Source organism: Lycium barbarum, chromosome 6, assembly GCF_019175385.1.
Source record: "Lycium barbarum isolate Lr01 chromosome 6, ASM1917538v2, whole genome shotgun sequence".
NCBI classification, from domain to species: Eukaryota; Viridiplantae; Streptophyta; class Magnoliopsida; order Solanales; family Solanaceae; genus Lycium; species Lycium barbarum.
The window spans coordinates 22,565,618-22,593,183 of record NC_083342.1 but is presented as its reverse complement, the minus strand read 5'-3'; the positions used below and the strand labels follow the sequence as shown (position 1 = coordinate 22,593,183).

At 37.5% G+C, this 27,566-nt stretch overlaps 1 protein-coding gene and 1 non-coding gene across 3 annotated transcripts; one reads left to right on the top strand and one right to left on the bottom strand.

The window, feature by feature from the left end:
* Positions 1-2,412: 2,412 nt before the first annotated feature.
* LOC132643611 (uncharacterized) lies at positions 2,413-8,387 on the bottom strand. 2 transcript variants are annotated; one of them, XM_060360079.1, is made up of 10 exons: positions 7,636-8,387; positions 7,095-7,216; positions 6,883-6,945; positions 6,488-6,577; positions 6,230-6,395; positions 5,942-6,131; positions 4,786-5,600; positions 3,678-4,277; positions 3,200-3,265; positions 2,413-2,739 (listed from the first exon to the last, which is right to left on the bottom strand). In XM_060360079.1, the coding sequence occupies exons 1-10, from the start codon at positions 8,203-8,205 to the stop codon at positions 2,632-2,634; spliced, it is 2,790 nt and encodes a 929-aa protein (XP_060216062.1). In that variant the 5' UTR covers positions 8,206-8,387; the 3' UTR covers positions 2,413-2,631. The 2 variants fall into 2 exon arrangements, with proteins under 2 accessions (XP_060216062.1, XP_060216061.1); XM_060360078.1 differs by having other exon boundaries at positions 7,095-7,222; positions 7,636-8,386.
* Positions 8,388-26,472: 18,085 nt separating this feature from the next.
* On the top strand, positions 26,473-26,579 carry LOC132600993 (small nucleolar RNA R71). Its single transcript, XR_009567447.1, has one exon. It is a non-coding gene; the product is annotated as a small nucleolar RNA R71 (small nucleolar RNA).
* The last annotated feature ends 987 nt before the right edge of the window (positions 26,580-27,566 follow it).

Here is a 27,566-nt window from a genome sequence, read left to right as displayed (position 1 = left end):
TTATTTTATGATAGAATTCTCTCATAATACTTGGGACGTATGATTGAAATATTATGCATCCCAATAGATCATTTATAACAATGAAGACTAGTATAACCGATCTTAACTAGCTCAATATTGATGTGTATATCACGTATTGAAAGGGAAAACATATATTGTACTTGATATTTTATACCAAATAAATTAATGGAAGAAATATATGCTCCTTGTATGTATGTGTAACGTATTGAAAGAGAAAACATATATTGTACCTGATATTTTATATCAAATAAATTAATGGAAGAAATATATGCTCCTTGTATGTATTTGAGTTTACGTTATATATACACCTCAATATAATGAATTTTACACCATCAGATCCTTTTATCTATTAATAGGTAAACATTCTTTTCGATCGCCATGATAATATAGCCACCATAATAAGAAGCAGGCGTAGCAGCTAGAAGTATTCGCTTCACGTCCTTGAATTATTATTCATGAATGAATTGGGAAAATCGGCAGAAAGATACGATTTTCACTTCGTAGAGCCGACGCTAGTGTTGCCTACTGGTAGGGCCGTCTCTCACTCCCATCCCGGGGCGCCATGGGGCTTTTGTTTTGGAACAGACGACAGTATTTTGCTGACGCTTAATTACTTTTAAGACTATAAATTTCACATTTTAATTAAAGAGCACTCATGGGTAATCTAACAGTATAAAAAATTCTTATACTAATGATATATGTAACTTAAACTCTATCCATTTATTAAGATTGAATAGCTTTTATTTTCATTTTAATTTGTAAGTCTTAAATTATCTTCTGGCAGACCTGAGTTTGAATACTGCCTAACAAAGTTTCTGTTGAAGTTATTTTGGTCAAAGGTATTCCAACTACTTCACCTTCCATGTCATTATGCCATTCATATCAGAGGCATAATTAATGCATGGAGCGGGTAAAAGAGCAAATATGAAGAATTCCTTGGGTGAATAAAAACATTATTGGAATTTGTTACAGTATATATATGTAAATTGTTTAGTGTTGTGTCCAAGAGACCACCTAACCCTGCAACATTAATGTTTTTTGGGGTTTGAGGATTTAATTAACTCTAACATCAAACAAGTGGGATTGGGACATGGGTCTATTTAGAGGTTTTAATTATAACATACTTCGAGAGTACCACATTGTTGCTGGGCAAACAAATATAAGTACGGTTATGCCAAATTAATGAACACTTAATCATGTTAGACACACGTGGATCTAAGTTTGAATTTATGGATTCAAATTACTGATTTTACAAAGTTTATTTCATTTTTTGGACTTAAAATTTATTATTTGTATATATTTAGTGAATTTTTAATACGTACCCTAGGGGTGAATCTGAACCCCTTCGTCGGAAAATAACATTGTGTGAAACGGATATTATCAGCACTATTTCCTAATTTAATCTAGTACTCTCACAAGAAAGATCCCTCTTAAAAGAAATTATAAAAAACTAGTAACCCACAGGCGTGATAGCTGCCAATAGATATATTTAAGATTTTACATTTAAACTATTCATAAAGTGTTCGTCTTTGCTTTTCATGTTTTTGTAATCCAATGATATTTGCAGTACTTAAGACATCTTATGATACATTAGCAAAGATATAACATTAATAAATGAAGTGGTATACATATGCAATTTTATAGGAATTTTGTAAGGATTTGATCCAAGATCTTTTAGCTCGAACACTTTCATTTAAGATTGTTAATTATTAAATCAAAATATCCGGAGTGAATTTCATATATAGTGATGAACTTAATGATCGTTATAATAATAAATTTACAAAATTATAAAATAACTGAATTTATCTACTACAACAGTAGTTACAAAAATATTTTTTGTGATATGAAAGTAATTAAATAACGTTGGCCACTAACAATAAAGTCACCAAATATTTCTTTTATACTAACAAAAAACCACCTTTATTTATATAAATTTTGTCGTTATAGACTTATAGTCTGTAACATATAGTGATTTCACTGTTACAATAACCCAACTCAACTATTTCAATAATTTTCTTTAATGTCATAAAATGATTCATGATCAGCGACGGAGGGATAAAAAACAATATTATTCATAACAATAATTCATGATAAATGAATGAAAACACAAAATAAACTCACCACAACTTATGAGTTGCGCTACTTATATTTTTGTTTTTCAATCATGCTCTACATAAAGATTAATTTAACTGTATATAGTTTTTCATTTTGTATCAACTTAGATTTTTTTTTTTTTTTTTTGGGTTAAATGTCTTGAATTCGTTGGACGTGTTTATCTCTCATTGTTTACGTACCTTTGTTGGACAAGCATGATATGAGTGTAAATAATTCTATTCTTCCAAATTCCAATCACACGAAAATTTATCAAAAATTAGATACTTGTAAACGAGCTATATAACATAGAATTTCACCAATGCTGTAGACCTAGCTAGAAGCATTATTTTAGTCTAAGGAGTTATACAGTTTCTGTACGCAGAGACATGTTTGAAAACTGTACAAATTTGTTTATTTTCTAATTTTTGTTTGGTTCTTCTATATATTTACATGTATAGTTATTACTGCTCGATCATTTCCATGTCCTGCAGCTATTGTTGACAATATCTTTTCATGTTATGATGCTAAAGTTGCCCAGAAACTTGATATGCAGAGGCTAGTAGGAGTGCCAATGGTACGTGACCATGTCCAAGCTGTATCCCCTGTCCGTCGCATTTCTGCCAACTAAAATCATGGGAGACCAGAGTTCAAATTCAAAAATAACTTTAGGTGATTTCTTCTAATTTGCTTAAACCTTGAAAGATAGAGTTACTTGGTCTCTATGCTGGTAAAAGGTAATAAGTACCTAGTGAAATAGTCTGGTGCAACGTTACTTTCACGTATGGTCGCTCAACTTTACCCATTAATTGTATAGTAACTTTGTTATTATAGTGTGTAAAGTAAAGTTGCTTTAGTTGACAACAAATAATGTTGTAACTTGACTATTGTAGTGGATAAAGTTCAGTGACTATACGTGAAATTAACTATTGAGTTTTCAAACCTCAAAATATTTAGTGTTTCACCAGACATATAAGCACCTTTTAGAAATGAGGTTTTAGTGATTGTTTAAATTTGGAAACTCTACTTAGCAATCCAACGCTTTTCTAAGTGATTGACTTTACTGAGTAGAGTTCAAGTTACTTACTCTGCCATCTCTGAGCTCAAATATGACTGAATCTTCAGTAAAAGGAATTGGTCTTGTAATTGCCACCTGTTTATAGACCAATGTTAAACTGTGAGTCTGTGACAATAAAGACTTTGTTGCATGGACTCAGATAAAACTATTTGATTCAAGTGAATCCCCTACCATATATTAGGATTGACAAAATGTCTAAGGCTTGGTTTATACCTCGAGTTTTAAAAGTCTTCATATTTTTCTTAAATTTCATGCCCGGTCAAATGGTGCCACCAACTATGTGTATAAGTGATTCAGTACTGTTTAGGATTCAGAAAGGTGTGCCCATACTAATGTTATACCTATTGGACTATAAGTCATTCGACTCATTCACATCCGGATCATAAATGTTTGAAATCAAAATTATTGCAAACGGACGGATCAGCGTCCATGTAACATAGTCTAAAGATTCAAGAAGCAAGTAGAGGAATTTTCAATAAATACTAACCTTGGAGTCACAGTTTTTGTTTAAGGCTTGCAGGTTTTCTTCAATTTTCTCTAAACGAGCTGCAAGATCTTCGTAAGTACAAGTTTCTTTATGATCATGTTCTTCATTTTCCTTGACTTTATTTTCCATATATGGAAAGCCACAGCATCTCCATTTCCACGTCCCATTGTCCAAAAACCTCAGATACACTTCTCCATCTGAACCTACTAAGAACAAATGAGCACCTTTGAAGCATGGTCCCGGTGAACCAACAAGGATAACACTCGGCTCTGGCGTTCCATGTTCAATCCAATTCCATCCGTTGGATGGATTCCAATTATATTCAACTAGTCCACCATTTTCCGAAAGCATGAAAATAGAACCTTGCAGTGACAGTGAAGATAACCTCATTGCAGTTCCAGGAGACCTTGATAGAACCAAATGTTGGGATTGGTAATGCTCGTGCCATAGTTCAGTCACTTTGTTATACTGGTATAAGCGTCCGTTCCTTCCAATGACAAATACCACGTTCTCTCGGAGCAGTTCCTGGTCAGCAATGCTTGCGATCTTCATATTGCCTGGATACCGACAATCTTTCCATTTGAACTTTCTCAGTGCAACCTAAGAAACAGGTTTTGACTCTTTAGCCTTTGTTTTATCACTATTTAGACTGAAGATTTGAAATTTCAAGATTTCGAATCTAATAATATGTTTAAGGCTACTCATTTTAGCCTTCATTTTAAATCACCATTTCGACTGGAAGAAATTTCAAGATTCTAAATCTAACAGATGCTTAATGCTACTCATTTTAGCCTTCATTGTATACTACTTAGACCAGAAACTTATGAATTTCAAGATCTTGAATCTAATATATGCTTACTTCCACTCATTTTAGTCTTCATTTTATCAGTATTTAGACTGGAAGCTTTGAAATTTCAAGATTTTGCATCTAATATTTGCTTACTGCCACTCATTTTAGCCTTCATTTTATCACTATTTAGACTAAAAGCTCTGAAATTTGAAGATTTAGAATCTAATAGTATGTGCTTATAGCCTCTCATTTTCTTTCTGATACTCACCTTTTGGACTACTAAAACTAGAAAAATTAACATAGTATAATACTACTTACTGCAAATTGTAGCAATCTCCCACTTTTGCTTACAAAGAAAAGTGCATCTTCTTGTCTAGCTTTTCGAGATTTCTCTGGTAGATCATCCCATGGAGGACCTCCAATTACCTGCCTCCCTTTCTTCATAGCAGTGCAATTAATCCATGCTAGTTCATCACTATCTCTTTCTCTGATGTGCAAACTCCTTTGTTCATCAACCAAAAACAAACTTCCATTGTAGTTCCCAAGGGCACCTCTCATAGCTGTTGAATGATCATGCTTAAGCCAAAACCACACATTTTCAGAATTTAGATACTCGAAAATTAGACCACCTTCCGTTATTAGGAAGAATGATTTGCCTTCATGCATCACCCTCAGATGGAAATTTTTGTCCGGGATATTGTAGTCTCCCTCGGGTTCAGGAGCTTTTTTCCTAGCTGACATATCAATTGATATGTAACTTTGTTGTTCTTTGCTATTCCTTGATCTCCTTCGCTCAGGTTCGTTGATTTCATCTTTGATGCCTGCAATGCAATTCAACGGTCCATGTTCTTCAGTGCAATATTCTGCATTCCATCCTTCAGTTTCTGGGGCATCTATTAGAGACCAGACATATTTCTGGGATGATCTTCTTCTAGCATTAATTTGATAATTCGGTCCGGAATTTTCATCACCTAGGCCAGATAGGTGAAGCTCTCCAAGCCTACCATCATCAAGTGGGAAAATAATTCTGCCAGGTTGAAATTGCACTCCTGGAATTCCTCTTGCAGCCTTGGCATGAGGGGGGTAGACGTGATTGATCCAACTTTCTCTAATATCATCCTCTTGGTCAATACCTGTTTTCATGTCAAAAGTTCAATTTTTCGTGGCAGATTTAATAAAGGCCTTTTTTCATTTTTGGCCTGTCGGCCGAAATTAATTACGGGCGCTAGCCAAAATACACAAAGCATATACACTGATTATGTATATTGTGTATATTTGTGTATGTTATATGTATATTTATGCATACAATATGTATATTCATGTTAAAAATTCAATTTTCGAGGCAGATTTACTAGACTCACTACAACTACATTCTCAAAATATTGATGTTTCCTTAATGGTTGGATACTGTGACTGTTGCTAAGCAATGAACTAACACATTTAGAAGGAGAAGAAAAGTATGTCAGAGACATACCTGAATGATCTGGAATTCGATATTCGAAAATGTAACCAGCTGCAGTTGTAAGAAACAATGAGTTTGAATTTTCAGCCAAGTTTTCTTCAGAAAGGCATGTAATGGAAGACACAATATGATCTTTTGGATTTCCATGATTGATCCATTTCCATTTCCTTCGTTGTGACCGTCTCTCTATTAGATATCCTCCCTTCATATGTTCAAAAATTCATAAGAAGGAAGTCAAAACACGATATGTGTTGCATCAAAATAGATGGTGATGCTGAGGGAGGGGAAAAGAGCTTGCACCTTAGTCAAGAGAAACAAAGATTTTGAAATAGCTCCATTGACTCCTTTTAAACTGCAACCTATAGATGGTTTCAGAGAAGTATCTTGTGTAGAAGACTCTTTTCTTATATGCTTCTTCCATGATGGCCTTGAGCTCTGATCATATTCATAAAGATCACCTGCAGTACTATAGAATAAAACATTACATCCATTAGGCAAAGCACAAGGGTTATTTGAACAGTTGAACCAAAAGAATCAGGATGCTTTCTGCTGTTTCACCTAATTGTAAAGACTACTTCTGATCTAAATGTAGATACGTCCGCGATTGCTGCAACATTTGCTCCAGGGGGTTTTCCATGATTGGTCCACCTAATAGCATTTGTAAACAAATATTTAGGTCTGTAATAGCCAGAAAATGAATAGCTTTGTATATTAAGAATAAAAATGCATATAACATACACATATAATATACACCACATATAATATACACAATCAGTGTACTTGCTTTGTATATTGCGCTAGTTAATTTCGGCCGACGGGCCCAAAATGGAAAAATGCCTAAATAAAAGTGTGTTGTTTCAAACGGTTTAAGATCTTAGATGTGATGATCACACACTTCAACAATAGAAATTTAAAGACCACTTTAGTCAATCATATACATGAGTGGTTCTTACCTTATGGGATCAACCTCAGTGAGTTCTAGTAAAGTTCCATTCTTTGTGCAGAAATACATTCTCCTGATGTTGAAGGACAAATTCAAGGTCTTATTAGCATGGACTGGAGCTCAGACAAGTCACAACTATCTGCAGTAACATAATTTAACTTCGTATTTTCCTCAAGAAAATCCTTCAATATTGAAATAGTCAAGTGAATATACTATACTCACCTCCTATCATTGGAGACAACTCCTGATACAATTTGAATTACAGAACTTTGTTCTGCTACTTGACTTGTTTGGTGATCATTTGGTGGTGTAATATCTATCCAGACTGGCTGATCATCACTTAACTGCAACTGAGTAGATAAACAACAATTTTTATTGAGAATCATAATCTGATAAAACAACAACTGCGCTTCAGTTCCAAGCAAGTTGCGGTTGGCTACATGGATCCTCACTATCCACGTCTCAAATTATAAAACAGAACTAAAATAGGATATTCACTAAAATTTACACAAAATGAAGACAAACAGAAAATATTGATTGAGAATTATAATCTGATACTACTACTATTATAACAACAACAACAACAAAAACAATTATGCCTCAATCCCAAGTAAGTTGGTGTTTGTTATACGAATCCTTACTGTCCATGCCGTTCCATTTAAGACAGTCTATTTCCAACATTACAAAAGAGAATTATGATCCAATATTCACTAAAATTTATCTGATACTTGAATGATTGCCTTGTATGTTTTTTAAAGGTTACCTGATAGAGATATCCTGATTCTGATAGAGCAAGAATTGTCTGATTGACAATGAAAACAGAAATTGCATATCCTGCTGATATTGGCAAATCATGAGGTGCTATTACCCACTGCAATCCATTCCAAAATCTTTCATAGATTGATCCACTTACACCAGTGATCCAAATGGATGTTTCAGACATTTTTTTCAAAGAAACTCTTTTTCTCAAAGGGAGATAAGAATAAGATTTTTTTTCCTCATCCTTAACTTTTGTAATAACTATCTCCCTTTGTTTTTCAGGTTCTTGAGAAGTAGTTTGATCAATTCTATTGACTTTTGTACAGTTATCATTGAAACAAGAAACTAAGTCATAAGGCAAATTCACTTGAATCCAACTGTTGGATTGATCATCATACTCCCAAAACCTGTTTGTTTTCTGCTCAAATTTCCTCTGAGCTTGTCTTACATATTGGTTAACAAAACATGACTCTGACTCTAAATTTGAAACAACAAAACCACCCAATGAAGACAAGATAATGAAAATCTTGAAGAACTTGAGCAACATGGTTCTTGGAGACATAACCACATACATGGACTGTTAATCTAGTTTTCTGTATCTTTAGTGACCCATATGGGCCATAGTAGAATAGACTTCACTTGTACCATTCTAAGGGACAACAGGTACCATTTTTGGAAGTAATACATACTTCTAGCCAATATTCTTCAAGAGGGGTTGGGGTGGCGTAGCTGCGGGGAGGGGGGTTGCCGGGGGGTGGAGTAAAGGAGGGGGTTATGTTTTTGTATTTTTGTATGTATTAAAATAAAAAATATCAAGTAGTTTGTTCCAATTATGATGGGGGTAGTTTGAAACTGGTATATATATATATATATATACTAGCAACACATGCCCGTGTTTCACTTTAATTAGCCAGTCTTTAAGGTATGTATTTTGAAAATAAATTTTAAAAATATTCTAATTGTTATTATATATACAAAATGTATTTTATATACTATCACTTTAGTTGTAATTAAAAGTCTTTGAGATGGAAAGAGTCAGACCTTTTTATCATTATCAGGACAATAAAAGTTGTTCATTGATGTAAAAGAAAATTAGTAAGAATATGAGAGAAAATAAATATTTTGGTTCTAAATTTTTTCTTTTAAATTCTTCAATATTTTATATGTATACCAACAGGTTGATATCCATTTCAATTAAGTAACTGTTCATATCCAAACATAAGAACTATTTTGTTGTATATATTGGATTAAAATATTTTTATTAAATTAATTAAAAAATATATTATAATTTTTTATATTAATTGTTACAAAGAAATCAAAATTAGAAAGATATATGTTATATCATTAATCACCAAATTTTAATTCTGAAATGAAAATATAAAGTAATACATTTTATAAATGTAAAGAAACAACAATCAGAGACTGCAAAAGAGAGTAAATAAGTAAAGTATTAACAATGAAGGAAAACAGGGATAATTGTCACTCTCTCCCTTTACTTTTACTTGTCGACGTTAACATATCAAGGAAAAAATCGAGGAAAAAAAATCTTCTTTTTATTTTACCTGTCACGTTAATTATTCATTTTTAAATCATTTTCTGAGGCTATTGAGACTATATAGCAATAAATATGAATATTATGATAAAATATATACTTTATTTATTAATTTTCAAAGAATGTGAAAAGTCAAAAGTGAACAAGTTATGTATAGGAGCATTAAAATAACTTTTGGTACAAATGTCAGTGCTATTGTTTGTTCTCTCTTCACATTTAAAGTAGACATATATTTTTAGTAATGTGGCCAAGTAATAAGGACGAACGGAGTACTTCATATTTTTAGTAATGTGGCCAAGTAACATGGGACGGAAGAAGTATTTCATTTATTAATTCTTAAATAACGTGAAAAGTCAAAAGTCAAAAGTAAAAGTGCACGGAGGAAATAAATATGTGTTGGAGAGTTAAAATAGAAGTGTACACTTGTATACATGAGAAGAGAATAAATATTCAGTGTTATCTCATATATCCACATGAGATTTATTAATTCTCAAAGACTGTGAAAAGTCAAAAATGAACAAATTAAAGTGCACGGAGGAAATAAATTTGTGTAGGAGAATTAAAATTGAACTACATATGTCTATAGATGAGAAAATAATAAATATTCAGTTAGAACACGAAAATCAAAAGTGAACAAGTAAAAGTGCACGGAGGAAATAAATGTGTGGAAGAGTTAAATTTGAAGTGCATACATCTATACATGAGAAGAGAATTAAATATTAAGTACTATGACACATGTCTACGTTAATATAGACGATGAGAGTACTTCATTTTTATTAATTCTTAAAGAACGTGAAAAGTCAGGTATAGTAATGTGGCTAAGTAATAAGGAACGGAAGGAGGACTTCATTTATTAATTCTTAAATAACGTGAAAAGTCAAAATGAATAAGTAAAAGTGCACGGAGGAAATAAATATGTGCCGGAGAATTAAAATAGAAGTGCACACGTGTGTACATGAGAAGAGAATAAATATTCAACACTGTGGCATATATCCACGTGAGATTTATTACTTCTTAAAGAATGTGAAAAGTCAAAAGTGAACAAATTAAAGTGCATGGAGGAAATAAATTTATGTAGGAGAATTAAAATTGAACTACATATGTCTATACATGAGAAGAGAATAAATATTCAGCTAGAACACGAAAAGTCAAAAGTGAACAAGTAAAAGTGTACGGAGGAAATAAATGTGTCGGAGAATTAAATTTAAAGTGCATACGTCTATACATGAGAAGAGAATAAATATTAAGTATTATGATACATGTCTACATTGGATATAAAAATAGTTGAATAAAGTGTACAAATTATATAGCTCATGGTACAAGAATTTAATGCGAGTATAATTCGTGAAGTTGTTGGTACAAGCTTGGGGAGCCGTGTTCGTTCTCCCAAGCCGCTTATATATAATAGAAAGAAATATAATAGAAATGTAAAAAGCCAAAAGTGAACAAGTAAAAATGCATGGAGGAAATAAATTTGTGTAGGAGAATTAAAATTGAATTGCATATGTCTATACATGAGAAAAGAATAAATATTCAGCTAGAATATGAAAAGTTAAAAGTGAAAAAGTAAAAGTGCACGGAGGAAATAAATATGTTAAGAATGTAAAAAGCCAAAAGTGAACAAGTAAAAGTGCATGGAGGAAATAAATTTGTGTAGGAGAATTAAAATTGAACTGTATACGTCTATACATGAGAAGAGAATAAATATTCAGCTAGAACATGAAAAGTTAAAAGTGAATAAGTAAAAGTGCACGGAGGAAATAAATATGTCAGAGAATTAAATTTGAAGTGCATATGTCTATACATGAGAAGAGAAATAATATTAAGTACTATGACATGTGTCTACATGGGATATAAAAATAGTTAAATAAAGTATACAAATTATATAGCTCATGATACAAGAATTTAATGTGGGTATAATTTTTACAGCCCATGGTATTCGTCCCCTTACGGGGCTTATTAATAATAATAATAAATAATAATAATAATAGAAATAGGTTCTTAAATTGTGACTACCTGTCTAGTTCAACCAGTGGTTTCTTTGTCAATAGAAATGGTAAGTAAGACTAAGGTGATGAAATCTTTGATGGGGTGGTTGTTTAACCCTTTTTTTTTAAAATAACTTTGTCTATGTGTTTTCTTGTAATTGCTTCCTGACTTTATCAGATGCTTTAATGCTTTTCTTACCTAAAATTGATGTCTTCCCTCAGTCTTTTTAGATTGTGATATTATTCTAATTGGAATTGCTAGCATGATGTGACTTAGTAATCGAAGAAATGTGTAAAAATTATGGAAGACTTCAAAAGAGCTAGATAATTTTTTTTCCCATTTATCTAAGCATTAGTGAGTAAAATTATTTAACACCTATACCGGTGGGAGGTGATATATCCTTAGAGAAATAGTTAAGTTGTACGCAAACTTATCCAAATATAATTATTATTAAAAAAAAAAATCTAATAGAAATAGCTAATAAGAAAGAGCCTGTTTGGATTAGCTTATAAGTTGCTTATAAGTTATTTTCAGCTTTTTTGAGTGTTTGACTGACCAGCTTAAAATCATTTTGTGATTAAAATAAGCTCAAAAAATAATTGGGCCTATTTGACTTAGCTTATCTAAAGCAGCTTATAAGCTGAAAAAATAAATTAGACTACCCCAACTATTTTTTTTTTAAACTTATAAACTGCAAATAGCTTATAGACATAAGCCCATCCAAACAGGCTCAAAGCCTGTCAAAGATTTTTATCCCATATTTTCATAAATCACATTAGTGAATACGATAGATACAATTTGATTCTTGTGGACCTGATTTTTTGTGGAATCTTTCAAGATTTAATAATTGAGGATCACTTTTGGCCCCACTATTCCCTCCCCCGCGCCCCACCCCACCCCGGCCCCGACAGACTCCAACCCCAACTAAAAGCAGTATTATTTCATATCTAACTTGATGTTCTGTATAGGCAGTGTAGAGTTGGCACTTGGCAGCAACAGACAGAATAAGATTCAATACTACTATTTTAGTCCTAGTATTAGGTGCTATTCCCTAGTGAAAGCCATCAAAATTGATACTGTCGTTGTAAAAGAAGGTTAGGTAGTGGTACCAGGAGATTTTGCTTATGACTTTTCCAAATTGAGATATATTCATTTGAACGATCTATATGAGTTTGCTCGTCACTTGCAAGGAAATACTATTTTCAAAGGATGGGTAATTTTTAGCTGGATTTTATGCATAATGTTATGTTAGGAAAAATAGCACAATATTGATATTAAACTTGGAATTAAAAAAATACTAACCAAATTATCACAAACACTATGTCATGGCAAGCTACTGCCTTGAAAGCGATTTTCGGCCCGACACCGATACAAATCGTTCACAGCCGGTCGCTTCCCAAGGTTTCACAGTTCTTCCAGAAACGTGTATTCGTGACTGGAAGTTGAAGTATTTTGCACAAAATACAATTGTCTAGATTTTTAGAGGAAACAAAAAGGATAAAGAAAAAGTTTTTTTTTTTTGCGTGTTGATATGTTCTCAAAGGTCTTCAATTTATAGGAAAATGCTAATGCGTAGCATTTATAGGCAATACGTTATTACAAAAATCAATACACTAGTTATTGATGTTTAATAGCATGAGTTATCGTGAATGAGTTATTCATCAATTCAACAAAAAATGCATTGAAAGATCAGGAGTTTGTCATGAATGAAAGAAATTCATTCATTCAAAGAAGTTAGATTACTCCAACAATTAAAGATTTTGCATTAATCTCAACGCGTTAGTCCATTAACTTCTGGAATTTGAAAGACGTGAAAAGGTAACACTAGGTACTTTCTCTTGACAATCTACGATTTGACGTATAGAGTTACTCCGCACTACTATAGTCATGGGAGGAAATAGGTACGTATAGAGTTACTCGTCACTACTATAGTCATGGGAGGAAATAGGTACGTATAGAGTTACTCGTCACTACTATAGTCATGGGAGGAAATAGGTACCGTTGAATAGTTAAAGGTACATACAAATTGATTAGTATACAGCTGAGATTAAAAAAAGGGCGATGGCTCCACATGAATTTGACTTTTGTAAATGTTAGAAATAATTATTTGAGTAGTGTATTATGTATCATGGGACCACTTTCTGCATTTTTATACCTTTTTATCAATTCAACATGAGACTGGTTGTGTTTTATCAAAGCAAAACACTTCTGTACAGAAGAAAGCAAAAAAAGACAATAAAGTAATGCAACAATGGCCAGAAGTGCCTCGCAAAAGACTAGAAACTCTAATCTCAAATATCAGTCATTCCTTCATTATAAGAATTGATACCACTATTTCCTGTAGCATTTTTTTTTAAAAAAATGATACCGCTATTTCTAAAGTCACTGCTTGCCCATAACACCTGTTGTATCTATAATGGCATTTTCATATAAAAAGATAACAAGTGATGAAAAAAAAATATAAAAAGATAATAAGTAGTGTTCCCTTGTACTGAAGCACAATTTAATTTTAATTTTATTTTATTTCTATTGTTCGTATTTAGTTTTTGTCCCTCAAATTACTGGTCTTTAACTTTTGCCTTTCGGCAATTTAACTACTAATAACAAAGTGGATGAAAATATCCTTGACATCGGAAAAAAATATCGACCTTGACCTAATTTCGCAAGACATAAGTTGTCACGCCCCGAACCATGGCCCGGGCGGAACACGACACTTGGTGTTTAACTGTATGTGACCGAGCGAACCACATGACTTGCTGAATCAACACGAGGCATAAGCATGAGCGGAAAATAACATGAAACATGATGAGCCTTAATGAAACATGAGAAGTCATAATATTTAATAAAATGCTCGTATAAAACGTGAATGCGGAAATATCATAAACTGAGCCAAAGAATGCTACACAACTCCGAGTATCTGACATAACTGATTGCCTAATCTATGAAACCTCTATCATGAATCTGAACTGTAAAACGCAATTGCTGGGACAAGGCCCCCAGCGTACTTTAACTGGCTAAACATGACATGGAAATAAATAAGGATAATGATACGCTCAAATTACACCTATTAATGGCGTAAAGCGGACGTTGTCAAATATAGTAACCCAACAAGGTTGGGGTCGAATCCCACAGGGAATATGGAGAGAAAAGAGTACTAATCGTATGCGATACCGGTCTTTAAATGCTTTAATCCTATTCCGGATAGTTTGAATTGATTGTTGAATAATGTAATTTAATACTTTGACTTAAAATGTAATTAATGTGAGAGAGAGAGACTAAGGTTGTGTTCCCCAATTTGATTAGATATTATGCTTCAGGTTTCAAAGTGATATACTTCTAATGGTTGTTCTATGAATATGCACTTGGTCTCTTAAAGACTTCTTAATGTTTCCCAACAGTTAAGCAGTATTTCCTCTTTATGATTCTTCCGAATATAAAAGAGTTACAATCGAAGAGCGACCAATGATGCCAATTTAGACTTATTCTTATTCCTAAGTTAGTCTATTAAACGAGGGTTAACGCCTCGAGTCATTGTTATTCAATCTTACCAATATTGACTCTCTTTCCCAAGAAAAGTCAATATAATGGCTTCGGCTAATGCTTGCAATCATTACCCAACGTTACAACTCAAAAATAGAATAAATAACAACAACCATTATGCATATATCAATAATAGAAACCCATTCACATAATACCCATCATGGGATTCACAACCTTAGAATTGAAATTAGCTACTCATAATGTTTCTTGACAGAAAAAGCTTAAAGATTAACATAATACACTTACAATACTAATAGAAGATGGAATGAGAGTGAAGTTGTTGCCTTAAATGCTCCAACCACTTCAAGATTAAAAACCTAGGGTTTATGCCTCTAAAATAAAATCTGAATTATGAATTAAAACCCTACATTATGTATTTATAGAGCCAAAAATCGCGCCAAGTTTTTGGACAAAAATGCCCTTACGCCGCATTGTTACGGACCGTAACTCAGGTTACGGTCCGTCCTTCATTTCGTCATTTGACCACTTTGACGTTACGGCCACCATGCGACGGACCGTACCCTGTGTTACGGTCCGTCCTTCTGAAGCGTAAGTGGTGACAATTACTTGGCAACTCTCTGGAATTTTGGATGATGTTACGGTGAAGGGTTACGGACCGTAACATGAGTTACGGACCGTAACACTAAACCGTAACACTGAAGGTTTTATTGAAACTCTCTGGAAATTTAGCTCATGTTACGGTGACATGTTACGGACCGTAACATGAGTTACGAACCGTAACACTCTACCGTAAAACTAATGGTTTCAATGAAAACTTTCTGGAAATTCAGGCCCTGTTACGGTTCAAAGGTACGGACCGTAACATGAGTTACGGACCCTGTTACGGTCCGTAACATGAGTTACGGTCCGTAACATGAGTTACGGTCCGTAACATGAGTTACGGAGCGTCGCTTAGCTCCAATTTGTCTGTTTTTTCAGCATTACTTCTCATTTCCGATCCTTAGTTAATCAACCCTATAAAACACAAAAATAACATAAGAAACAATTTAAAAACACTTAAAATCAAGCAACATGTCTAGTTACAAAGGCATAAAATGTGCTAAAATTCACGGCACATCAACACCCCAACTTAAGCTTTTGCTTGTCCTCAAGCAACTACAACAATACTCGCTACTAACACACGACATCTTAGCAAAATAAGAATGACTATGGTGGGTTTGGCATGTGTTTCTAGCACGGACTCTTCGATCCAAGAAAAATATTTAGGCTCTTATCCATCTCCTGTTTGTGGCACAAAACGCACATTTCAGAAAAAATTCAATTAACTATGCAACCTCAATTAATGACACAATCATAGTACGAGGGTCTCTATGCACATGAATTTCAACTTCCGGAAAGCCAGTTACTTTGAAACCTACAATCCTTATGCCCTCACATAGACCAAAAAATGTCCCAACACACATTTACGACATAAATGGGACAGAAGACTAAAGAGACAGAAGAACACTCACACTCACAAAGAAATTTGCATACCATGCGTGCACAAACCATAGGCTTGCCTTTATTTTCCATGCATTCAACTCCGAACAATTTGATCGTGATCACATTAGGACTTTTTGGGCTTGTAACGTTGGCTTAGGGACGGGTAGGATGAATATTTGGGTATCGGTGACTCACTCTCCTCGACACTTCTTTTTGACTTCATTCATCATTCTTCCTATCATTTCCGACCCTCCATCTTTAGCGTGGATTTATTTAGAACTTATATACCTATATATCTAAATTTTTTTTTTTTTATATCCACGCTGAATTATGTCCCTTTATATTCGTGATCACCCCCAACAGGCCTTTGGCCTCATTTTCCGCATCTTGACTTATCACCCCCAACTTAGGCTTTTAGCCTCATTTTCCGCACTTTTGACTTGTCACCCCCAACTTAGGCTTTTAGCCTCATTTGTCATTCTTACGTGTCAAGGAGGGACTTGGTGCCAAATGGGATTATTCACAGAAGGGAAATAGGTTAGTTCATGGTTAATCGAAGAAAAAGTCTATAGGCTCAAAAATGGGAGACTAGGGATCATTTTCTGTACGGGCCAGACTCATTTAAGATACTTGGGGGTTAATACAAAGAAAGCCTAAGATCACTTCACAATCAAATTCTCCTTAGAATTCACGCACGACCAACCGGGCAAGTTCTAGATTGCAAGCATCATATGCAAATAGAAACTAAAAACTCACCACACAATGGTATAAGGATTGTTTAAATATTCCGACTTCATTTCCGTTTGAAGATTTCATATGCATAAACACCCTTTCTTTGCAATGTCATTAAAAGAACCATACATGTCAATATCAACAACTCATTTTTGATGTATATCACAAATTATTTTTCGGAGGGATATCATTGAACTTGTAAAAACCATTTATATCTATGCTAGAAACACGGACCACTACCACTTAAGTCATCATTAATTTACTTCTATATTAAACATCCTAAACATGCTAGGTTTAACATACACATAGCATTTTTCGGGAATAGAAACACATAGCAAAGAACAGCCGAAGAACGTCCTAACACATACTTGCTAATAAAAATAATACCAACAAAACAAAACAATAAAAATTGTCTTAAAAACATGCTTATTATCACAATTTTGGGATAAAATACCGATCAAAACAAAAATACTAAAAACAATCTCCAGTATACTAAAACAGCAATCCCAACAACCAATCAGTAAATACTACACCCCCAACTTAAAAGCATGCATTGCCCTTAAAGCATCAATATAACGTATTAAAAAAATGGAGGGCCTCCCTGGAGCGCACTAGGCACTCGGATCTGTCGCAGCATCATGGGGTGGAGCAGTGGGTGGGGGAGAAATACGGTGAGCCGGCTCAATGGGCTGAGCTGAGCTAGAAGTAGCTCCTGCGGTGTCGGAACTTAACCGGGACTCCTGGCGGATTCTTTTCAAAGTACGCCGCTCCTCTTCCTCATTCTGTGGGCGCAACTCAGCATATGGATCAAGACTTTGGAGAATGGGCTCGAGATCTGGCGATGCTCTGCTTCGCTTCCCTTTGTCCACAGAGGGGATATCCTCCTCCAACTCCTCGTCGTGCTGTTCCTCAACCGTGTCTTCGTTGTCATCATCCCCTAGTAGGCTCTGAACCGGCTGGTATAGGCTCTGTACCAACTCCATGTGTACTTTAGGAACCTGGTCTGTCGCCACAGCCACTTCCTGGGCCTTCAATTTCTGCACATCATCCTTGACAGACCGCAACTCACTCCGAATAGCGCCCAATTCCAAGGTAGGGTGTGTCCTAGTCAGCTCAGTCATCCTGCCCTCAATACCATCTATTCGGGAGTGGATTTGTAGGTGGTCCGCAGCCATTTGTTCTTTTATCGGTCGCAGCGCTGCATCAATAGCCCTTTTTGTGTATAATTTTAGCTCAGTCATGATCTGCTTGACCTGCCTATCTGTGCGATCCACTTGCAGGACCACTGCCCCAAAATTGTCCCGGTTGAACATCATTTTTCTCGCAAGCTCGGGTGAGACTCCTGGTATTGCCTACGGTGGTGTTGGGCTTGCTCCAGTGGAAGAGGTAGGACCACCCGAAGTAGGTGCGGCTGGAGGTGGCATAGGCTGTGTAGCATGATCAGCCGGTGGAGCCTCAGAATCTGTGGGCTGATCCGCAGCAGCTCCCTCTTCACCCATGATAGCCAAGGGTATAACATCTGACCCCGTAGGCCCCTCCGGCACCTCAGAAACTGATGCAGAGGGCAACGAACCCTGGCTCAACACCTCATCTTTCCCCTTTGTGATGTCATAAATATGGCTGGCAATCACACTGTGATCGATATGGGGTAGGGGTTCTGGTTCTGCACGCAAGCATAGTAGCGTAAGCAGGCATGGATGAATGAGGGAAGTGGCCGGCTGGGTGGCTCTCTCTCGGAGGTCTTCGGCTATCAGTCGTCCGAAGTTGATCTTATATCGCGACATTATGGAAGCCACAAGAACAGCCCTGTCTGGAGTCAAATAATTATCTGATTGGGTAGGACGGATGCGGAACAGAACAATTTGCCACCAAAACTTTGCCTCTGGCGTTAGGGTGTTTTTCCAAATCCGCGTGGTGGCTGTCAACTTTGGCACTATAGCCCATTCAGGATCTGTTGTCCGTGCAATAACAAAAGCTACCCATTTTCGGACGGGGATTGTATCCTTCTGTTCAATTTTGTAGGCAAACTCCCCTTCTTCCGCTGCTGTAGGCTCTATATAATCTTCCCCGAATAGTGTTTTATTTATAGCCGATGGAGAGACATCTATCTTCTTTGTCCGGAATAGAACCTCATTCATTGCCGGTACTTGAGTTGCTCGCTGCCCTTTCTTCACTACTTTGAATACAGCTGCCCCATATGAAGCGTAGAATTCCCTAACAAAAACCGGTATGTAGGACCCAACAGGGTTTTTCAAAAACTCCAACTTGTGGAATCGGATAGTATCACTAATGCCGGGATATCCTTCTATTCCATCGAAGATGACATTCCGTTCCTCGAAAATACTCCACCTTGGGTCCATTCCCTCACCTTTTACCCGCTCACACCCCTTTTTATACAAATCTTCAGATCCCTCCACATTAAACCGGAGGATCTTCTCAGTCATAGCTTGCAGCCGAATGTCAAGTTTCCTCTTTTCCTGTTCGCACTCTTTTTCGCGCTCCTCCGCAGTAGGCTGTCTAATGGGTGGTTGAGGTCGGTGTGTTGGTGTGATAGCCCGCTGGGGTTCACTTTGGCTGGACGAACTCGACGAGCTCGACTCTCTCAACTCCTCAGTCGAGGAGGAACTTTCTGATTGTGGGTCTGGTTGGCTGGGTGCAACTGGTGGGGGTGGCTTGCTAGGTGCGACCGACCTCTTTTTAGGCCTGGCGTCCTTGATCAGATCGTCGTCGCACAGCCGTGAGGTTAGCTTGCTTGCAGCACGACCTTTTCCTTTTTGCGCGACCTTAGGTGAAGCCTTCTTTGATTGTCGTGGTTTACCCATACCTGTGGAAGGAAAAGTTAGATATGATGTACGAGAAGTTGTTAAAAAAAAATTAGACACCTTATGAATTTAAGCTAAGGACTTTAATTAGGCCAGGTACCGTAACACAGTCGACGGACCGTCGATGGTGTTACGGGCCGTATCTTCAACCGTAACTCAAATGGTTCAATTAAGCAAAGGGACCGTAACACAGTCGACGGTCCGTATCGTAGGATATGGTTCGTAACGTCTCACCGTAACATGATCAAAATTTCCAGAAAAGTTACTGGAAATTTGAGAGGTGTTACGGTATGATGTTACGGTCCGTCACTCGTGTTACGGTCCGTAACACCTCACCGTAACGTCTGTCAAAATTCTAGAAGGTTTTCATGGAATCCATCGATGTTACGGTGTGGTGTTACGGTCCGTAACATAGGATACGGTCCGTAACATCCCACCGTAACATCAGCCAAATTTCCAGAAAGTTTTCATGGAAATTATCGGTGTTACGGTGCGATGTTACGGTCCGTAATGTACGTTACGGTCCGTAACACATAATGACGGGCAACAGATTAGCAAACAAATGACTTGGCCAAATTTTCTCGTTTTAAGCACGAGGCCAAGATTTTCGACTTAATGTCCCATGGGTATATTGTAAAACAATATTATATCCCCTCACATGCCTCGGGTTACTCAGACTTCACCCGGTTTTATTAAAGTTTTCATTGGGGACTTTTATCGAACAGTTGGTGGGCAAACCGATTTAGTAATTTCACAAATGAAACCTTTAACCGGATTTACCCTCCAATTCAGTGGGAAGCAATTGCTTGTGCCCACGAATCTTTTAAACAGCACCAATACCAATCCCAACCCCCAACCATTGTCAAATCCCCCATAACTTATCAATTGAAATTCAAACTCAATCAACACAGCCCAAAACACGAATTTCAACGCATATTATACGAAATTACTCATGAGCATCATAGAACTCGCATTGATAGCTAAAAGAAAAGAGCAAAGACATGTAATACCTGATCGTTGGCGATTGTAAGGATGAAACTCAAACTTACAACAGGGATTGTGATAAAAAGATAGTAAAGAGATTTTTAGAGAAATATGGGGGAGAATGGAAAGATGAAGAGAGGAGGATGTGAAGAAGAGAAGAGAGGATTTATGAGGGAGAGGGAGTTGAAAAACGTTTTAAGAATCCTTTTAATTTGAAATGGGAACCGTCGGTAATGTATTTAAACATTTCCGACAATTACGTTACCTGTTACGGACCGTATCCTGAGATACGGACCGTATCTTGTGTTACGGTCCATCAAACGACCCCGTTTCACTTATTCATTAATGATCTGGCAGTCCAATCGATGGACCGTAACTCGTGTTACGGTCCGTATCACCTGGCGTAACATGTTGAAAATTTCCAGTGAAGCCCAGATTTTGTATCAAAGTTACGACCCAGTGTTACGGTCCGTAACACGTACGACGGACCGTAACTTGTACCGTAACACTCTTCCTCATCCTTCAGTGATTTTTTATTATTTTGTTTTTGCCTGTTACGCTTCATGATACGGACCGTAACATGAGTTACGGGCCGTAACATGGAGCGTCTCGCCTTGGATCACTCAGCAGTTATTTGGTCCCTTCAGTTCTCAAAATCCCACCACATTAGCACATCAACAACACAAAAGAATACAAGGAAAATACAAACTTTAAACTACTTACAAAGCAGTAAATGTGGGTTGCCTCCCACACAGCGCTTGGTTTAACGTCACAGCTCGACGTGGTACCTCATTTTCGAGTTCAGGAGCCATATTTCAAACGATACCTATCCACGACCTTACCATCATCAATACACCAATGGTAATGCTTCACTCTTTGTGCATTCACCTTAAAAGTCCGAGTGCCATCCTCGGATTTCACCTCAATGACGCTTCCATTTGGGGACACACTCACAATTTCAAAAGGACCAGACCAACGGGACTTTAACTTGCCTGGAAAGAACTTCAGGCGTGAATTGTACAACAAGACCAAGTCTTTTGGCTGAAAATCCCTTTTTAGGATCTTCGTGTCATGATAGTATTTCATCTTTTCCTTGTAGAGTGTTGCACTTTCATAGGCATTGTACCTAAATTCATCCATCTCGTTGATTTGAAACAACCGCAGCTTGGTTGCTTCATGCCAATCCATATTCAGCTTTTTCAATGCCCAAAGGGCTTTATGCTCAAGCTCAATAGGCAAATGACATGCCTTCCCAAATACCAACTTATACGGTGAAGTCCCTATAGGCGTTTTGAATGCCGTGCGATATGCCCATAAAGCATCATCCAATTTTTTAGACCAGTCAGTGCGATTCACATTGACCGTCTTTGCCAAGATGCTTTTTATTTCTCTGTTTGAGACCTCAACCTGACCACTCGTCTGAGGATGATATGGAGTGGCAACCCTGTGATGCGCGCCATATTTTTCAAGAAGATCAGCAAATGGTTTATTGCAGAAATGAGATCCACCATCGCTAATAATAGCTCTAGGAGTGCCAAATCTAGTAAAGATGTTCTTTTTGAGAAACACATTGACTCTCCTACCATCATTGTTAGGCAAGGCCACCGCCTCCACCCATTTGGAGACATAATCCACTGCGACAAGAATGTATTTCTGGCCGTAGGAGCTCACGAAGGGCCCCATAAAATCAATTCCCCATACATCACATAGCTCCACCCCAAGAACAAAGTTCATCGGAGTTTCATGCCTCCGACCTATTGTGCCCTGGCGTTGGCATTTATCACAAAAGCGTGCCAACATATTTGCATCACGATAAATGGCTGGCCAGTAGTAGCCACACTCTAGCACCTTGGCTGCTGTTCGATTTCCACTGTGATGTCCACCAACTGGAGAATCATGGCACGCTTTCAAAGTGTCCATCACCTCAGGTTCCGCCACACATATCCGGATCATATTGTCAGCACACGTTCTGAATAAGTAAGGCTCATCCCAACAATACTGTCGGCAGTCTCTCAAGAACTTCTTCTTTTGATATGTCTTCAACTCTTCAGGAACGATGCCAGTTACCAAATAATTGGCAATATCGGCATACCATGGTGCCACATCATTGGAAATGACCAAAACTCTTTCATCCGGGAAAGTGTCATCAATATCTAGCACATCACTCGGTCTCCCTGGTGCTTCAAGTCTGGAAAGATGGTCAGCTACTTGATTTTCTGACCCTTTCCGGTCTTTGACTTCAAAGTCAAATTCCTGTAGCAACAAAACCCATCTTATCAACCGAGGCTTAGCATCCTTCTTCGCCATCAAATAGCGCAATGCAGCATGGTCAGTGTGAGCCACTACCTTGGCACCCAACAAATAAGCCCGGAACTTTTCAAAAGCATAAACAATGGCAAGTAATTCTTGCTCCGTTACTGTATAGTTCAGCTGAGCTCCATTTAATGTTTTGCTGGCATAATAAATTGGGTGCAGGATTTTGTTTAGCCGCTGACCAAGCACAGCTCCAATTGCAAGACTACTGGCGTCACACATTAATTCAAAGGGAAGTGACCAATCTGGGGACACAACAATAGGTGCGGAGATTAATTTTAGCTTCAACTCGATGAACGCCTTGATGCACTTCTCATCAAAATTGAATTTGGATTCTTTTTCTAAGAGTTTGCACATGGGATTTGCAATTTTGGAGAAGTCTTTGATAAACCTTCTATAGAATCCGGCGTGCCCCAAGAAACTCCGAACTCCTTTTACTGAAACGGGCGGAGGGAGTTGTGAAATCACATCGATTTTAGTTTGATCAACCTCAATCCCTTTTTCTGAAATCTTATGGACAAGGACAATGCCCTCCTTGACCATAAAATGACACTTCTCCCAGTTGAGCACGAGGTTGGTTTCCTCACAGCGTTGTAGCACCCGATCAAGATGACCCAAACATTCATCGAATGAATCTCCCACCACAGAGAAATCATCCATGAAAACTTCAAGAAAGTTTTCAACCATATCAGAGAATATGGACATCATGCATCGTTGGAAGGTAGCTGGTGCATTGCAAAGACCAAATGGCATCCGGCTGAAAGAGAATGTCCCATAGGGACAAGTGAAAGTAGTCTTTTCTTAGTCTTCCAACGCAATGTTGATCTGGTTGTATCCTGAGTACCTATCCAAGAAACAGTAATAAGATCTTCCGGCTAGCCGATCAAGCATTTGATCAATAAAAGGCATAGGGAAGTGGTCCTTGCAAGATGCGGTATTCAGCTTCCGATAGTCCATACACACTCTCCAACCGGTGACAGTCCTTGTCGGAATCAACTCATTTTTAGAGTTAGGGACAACAGTGATGCCCCCTTTCTTTGGCACACACTGAACTGGGCTTACCCATGGACTGTTGGCAATCGGGTAAACCACCCCAGCATCTAACCACTTAATAATCTCCTTCTTCACCACCTCTTGCATCGGTGGATTTAATCTTCGCTGATGCTCAACACTCGGCGAACTTTCCTCCTCCAACTGTATTCGGTGCTCACAAATTCCGGCGGGAATCCCCCGGATGTCTGCAATAGTCCAACCCAGAGCTCTTAAATGCTTCCTCAAGACTACGATGAGTCTTTGAATTTGGCCCTCATTCAGAAGTGATGACACAATAACTGGAAGAGTAACATTTTCTCCAAGAAATACATATTTAAGATGGGATGGCAGTTTCTTGAGTTCTAGTTTTGGTGGCTCAATAATTGATGGTTTTGCTGGAGGAGTTGTTCGTTTCTCTAAATCAAGAGACAATTTCTTGGGCTCATAAGAGTAAGACCCCAGACCTGTGAGTGAATTCACTGTCTCATTATATCCCTCCATTTGTTCGGCATCAAAATTTACCAAGATGGCCAACAATGCTTCGCTCAAGCATTCTTCCTCCATTTTAAATTCCACTACTTCATCCACCTCGTCAACAGAGTTTATGACTGAAATGCTTTGATAAGGACTAGGTAATTTCATGCCTTTACTAGCGTGAAAAGTCACCTCCTCATCGTTCACCCGGAATTTTATTTCGTGCTTTTCGGAGTCCATAACAGCCCTCCCTCTGGCAAGGAAAGGTCTTCCCAGAATAATAGGGATTTCTTGATCAATAGCACAATCAAGAATCACAAAATCTGCAGGCAGTAGAAATTCCCCGATTTGAACCAGCACATCATCAACTACCCCAACTGGCCTTTTTATTGTTCTGTCAGCCATCTGCAACCTCATGGTAGTTGGCCTTGGCATCGCTAGCCTCGATCTCTTAAATATTTCCAGGGGCATAAGATTTATGCTAGCCCCGTTATCACACAAAGCCCTGGCAAAATTTTGCTGCCCTATGGTGCATGGAATTGTGAATGCTCCCGGATCTTCCCTCTTTTGCACTGTAGTTTTGGAAAGGATGGCACTAACGCGGTGAGTGATACCCACAGTGTCGTGTTTCAATGGCTTTTTCTTCTTTGTTAGGAGATCTTTCAAATACTTAGCAAAGCCAGGCATTTCTTGGACAACATCCATGAACGGAAAATTCATCGTTAACTGCTTGAGTTGATCATAAAATCGCAAGCACTTCTCATCTTCTGTTTTTCTCACCAGCCTTTGAGGAAAAGGTGGTGAAGATTTGAACAATTGGCTCAAAGGGCGAAGAGCACTGGAAAGTTTTGCCTTCCCCTTTTCCTGGTTTTCCACCGGTTCCTTTGGTTTATTAAGATTCAGCTCTTCTTCAACTACAATGGGGACTTCCTCCACTGCTTCTTCCTCGACAATATCATCCAATACATTAGGCTGCGCTTCTTTTTCAACAATTGGTTCCTGATCAATTGGCTTTTTATTGTCACCCTGAAGTATTTTTCCACTTCTGGTGCTAATGGCAAGTACATTCTCCACAGAGTTCACTCCACTACCTTTTGGATTAGGAACTGTATCACTCGGTAATTGTCCCCGTTGAGGAGTATGCACTTCTCAGGAAAGGTCTCTGAATTGCGCTTCAAGCTTCTGAATGGAAGCTGAATGCGATAGTTGGACCTGGGACATTCCCTTGATTGTGCTCTCTGTTCTGTTTTGATTCATCAGCATTTTCTGCATCATACTCTTAAGTTCTGCAGAATCATTAGACGTGTTGCCAGCAGAGTTAGTAGCTGAATTATCTCTCCATGGCTGGGAATTGGATGCTTGCCCCCTAGGTGGAATGTAGGGGTTAGAGCTCTTGTTGCCATAATTATAGTTATTGTAATTCCCTTGATTGGGATTACCCTGATCAGTTCTTCCATAATTATTTCCTTGGTAATTTTGTTGAGGCCTTTGTCATGGGTGATTACCGGGACCTTGGTAGTTTTGCCGTTGATAACCCCCTTGCGAGTTATTGACATAATTCGCATCCTCATATTGTGGCTGCCGCTCAAGATAAGTTTCGTCAGAAACTTGATACATTCCGGGAGCATGAGGTGGCATCTCATCGACAGCATTTACACATTTGGCCTCTTTCTCCATAAGCCTTTTAGATAATAAATCCACGGTGGTTTGCAATTGAGCGAACGCATGATCTCGCTCATGATTTTCTTTGGCCACCGCGGCCACAGAGGGACTACCATATGATAGGATTTCGCTATCACTCGAATGCCAGGCTTGATTATGGGTAGTAAGCTTGTCGAGCAACCGGGTGATGTTGACAAAGGATTTGTCCATGAAGCATCCCCCAGCTGCAGTGTTGACAGCTATTTGATTCATTGTATCTAGCCCCTTGTAGAACTTCTCTGTGAGAATTGCATCTGGAAATCCATGAGTCGGAGATTGAGCTAGATAATATTAGAACCTCTCCCATGCAGCATATAGTTGTTCCCCTGGAAGTTGTTTAAACCCAAAAATCTTATCCCGAAGCTCAGCCTTTTTGTTGGGTGGGAACCATTTTTTTAGAAAGATATTGGCCAGCTCATTCCAGGTATGAATAGTATTGCTCGGGAGCTTTTCATACCATTCCCTAACTTGGCCAGCTAAGGAATATTTGAAAACCCGCAGTCGCAGTGCATCAGCAGGAACATCACCTTGAGATTGTTGGGAACATACATGCACGAAATTCTTTAGGTGTCGAAGTGGACAGTCCTCCGAAGAATTTTGAAAATAGCCTTCAAGTTTCAATAACTGATAGATAGAACTATCAATTTTGAAATTAGCATTTCCTGTTCTCGGGGGAACTACAGCAGAAGCATAATCAGCTTCGTCGATGAATTCTGCAAATACATTCTCATCCTCCTCTTCTTCTGGTGCAGGATGGTTCACTTGGATCCCCCCTTGGTTCCCTTGATTGTGATGGGGTCTTCCAGCCATGTTCACCTGGTTCACTAAAACAGCAAACGAGGTGTGATGGAATAGAAAAAGTTTTAAAGAATAGTACACAACAATTAGTAATTTCTGAACCGTATTCCCCGGCAACGGTGCCAAAATTTGATACGCTCAAATTACACCTATTAATGGCGTAAAGCGGACGTTGTCAAATATAGTAACCCAACAAGGTTGGGGTCGAATCCCACAGGGAATATGGAGAGAAAAGAGTACTAATCGTATGCGATACCGGTCTTTAAATGCTTTAATCCTATTCCGGATAGTTTGAATTGATTGTTGAATAATGTAATTTAATACTTTGACTTAAAATGTAATTAATGTGAGAGAGAGAGACTAAGGTTGTGTTCCCCAATTTGATTAGATATTATGCTTCAGGTTTCAAAGTGATATACTTCTAATGGTTGTTCTATGAATATGCACTTGGTCTCTTAAAGACTTCTTAATGTTTCCCAACAGTTAAGCAGTATTTCCTCTTTATGATTCTTCCGAATATAAAAGAGTTACAATCGAAGAGCGACCAATGATGCC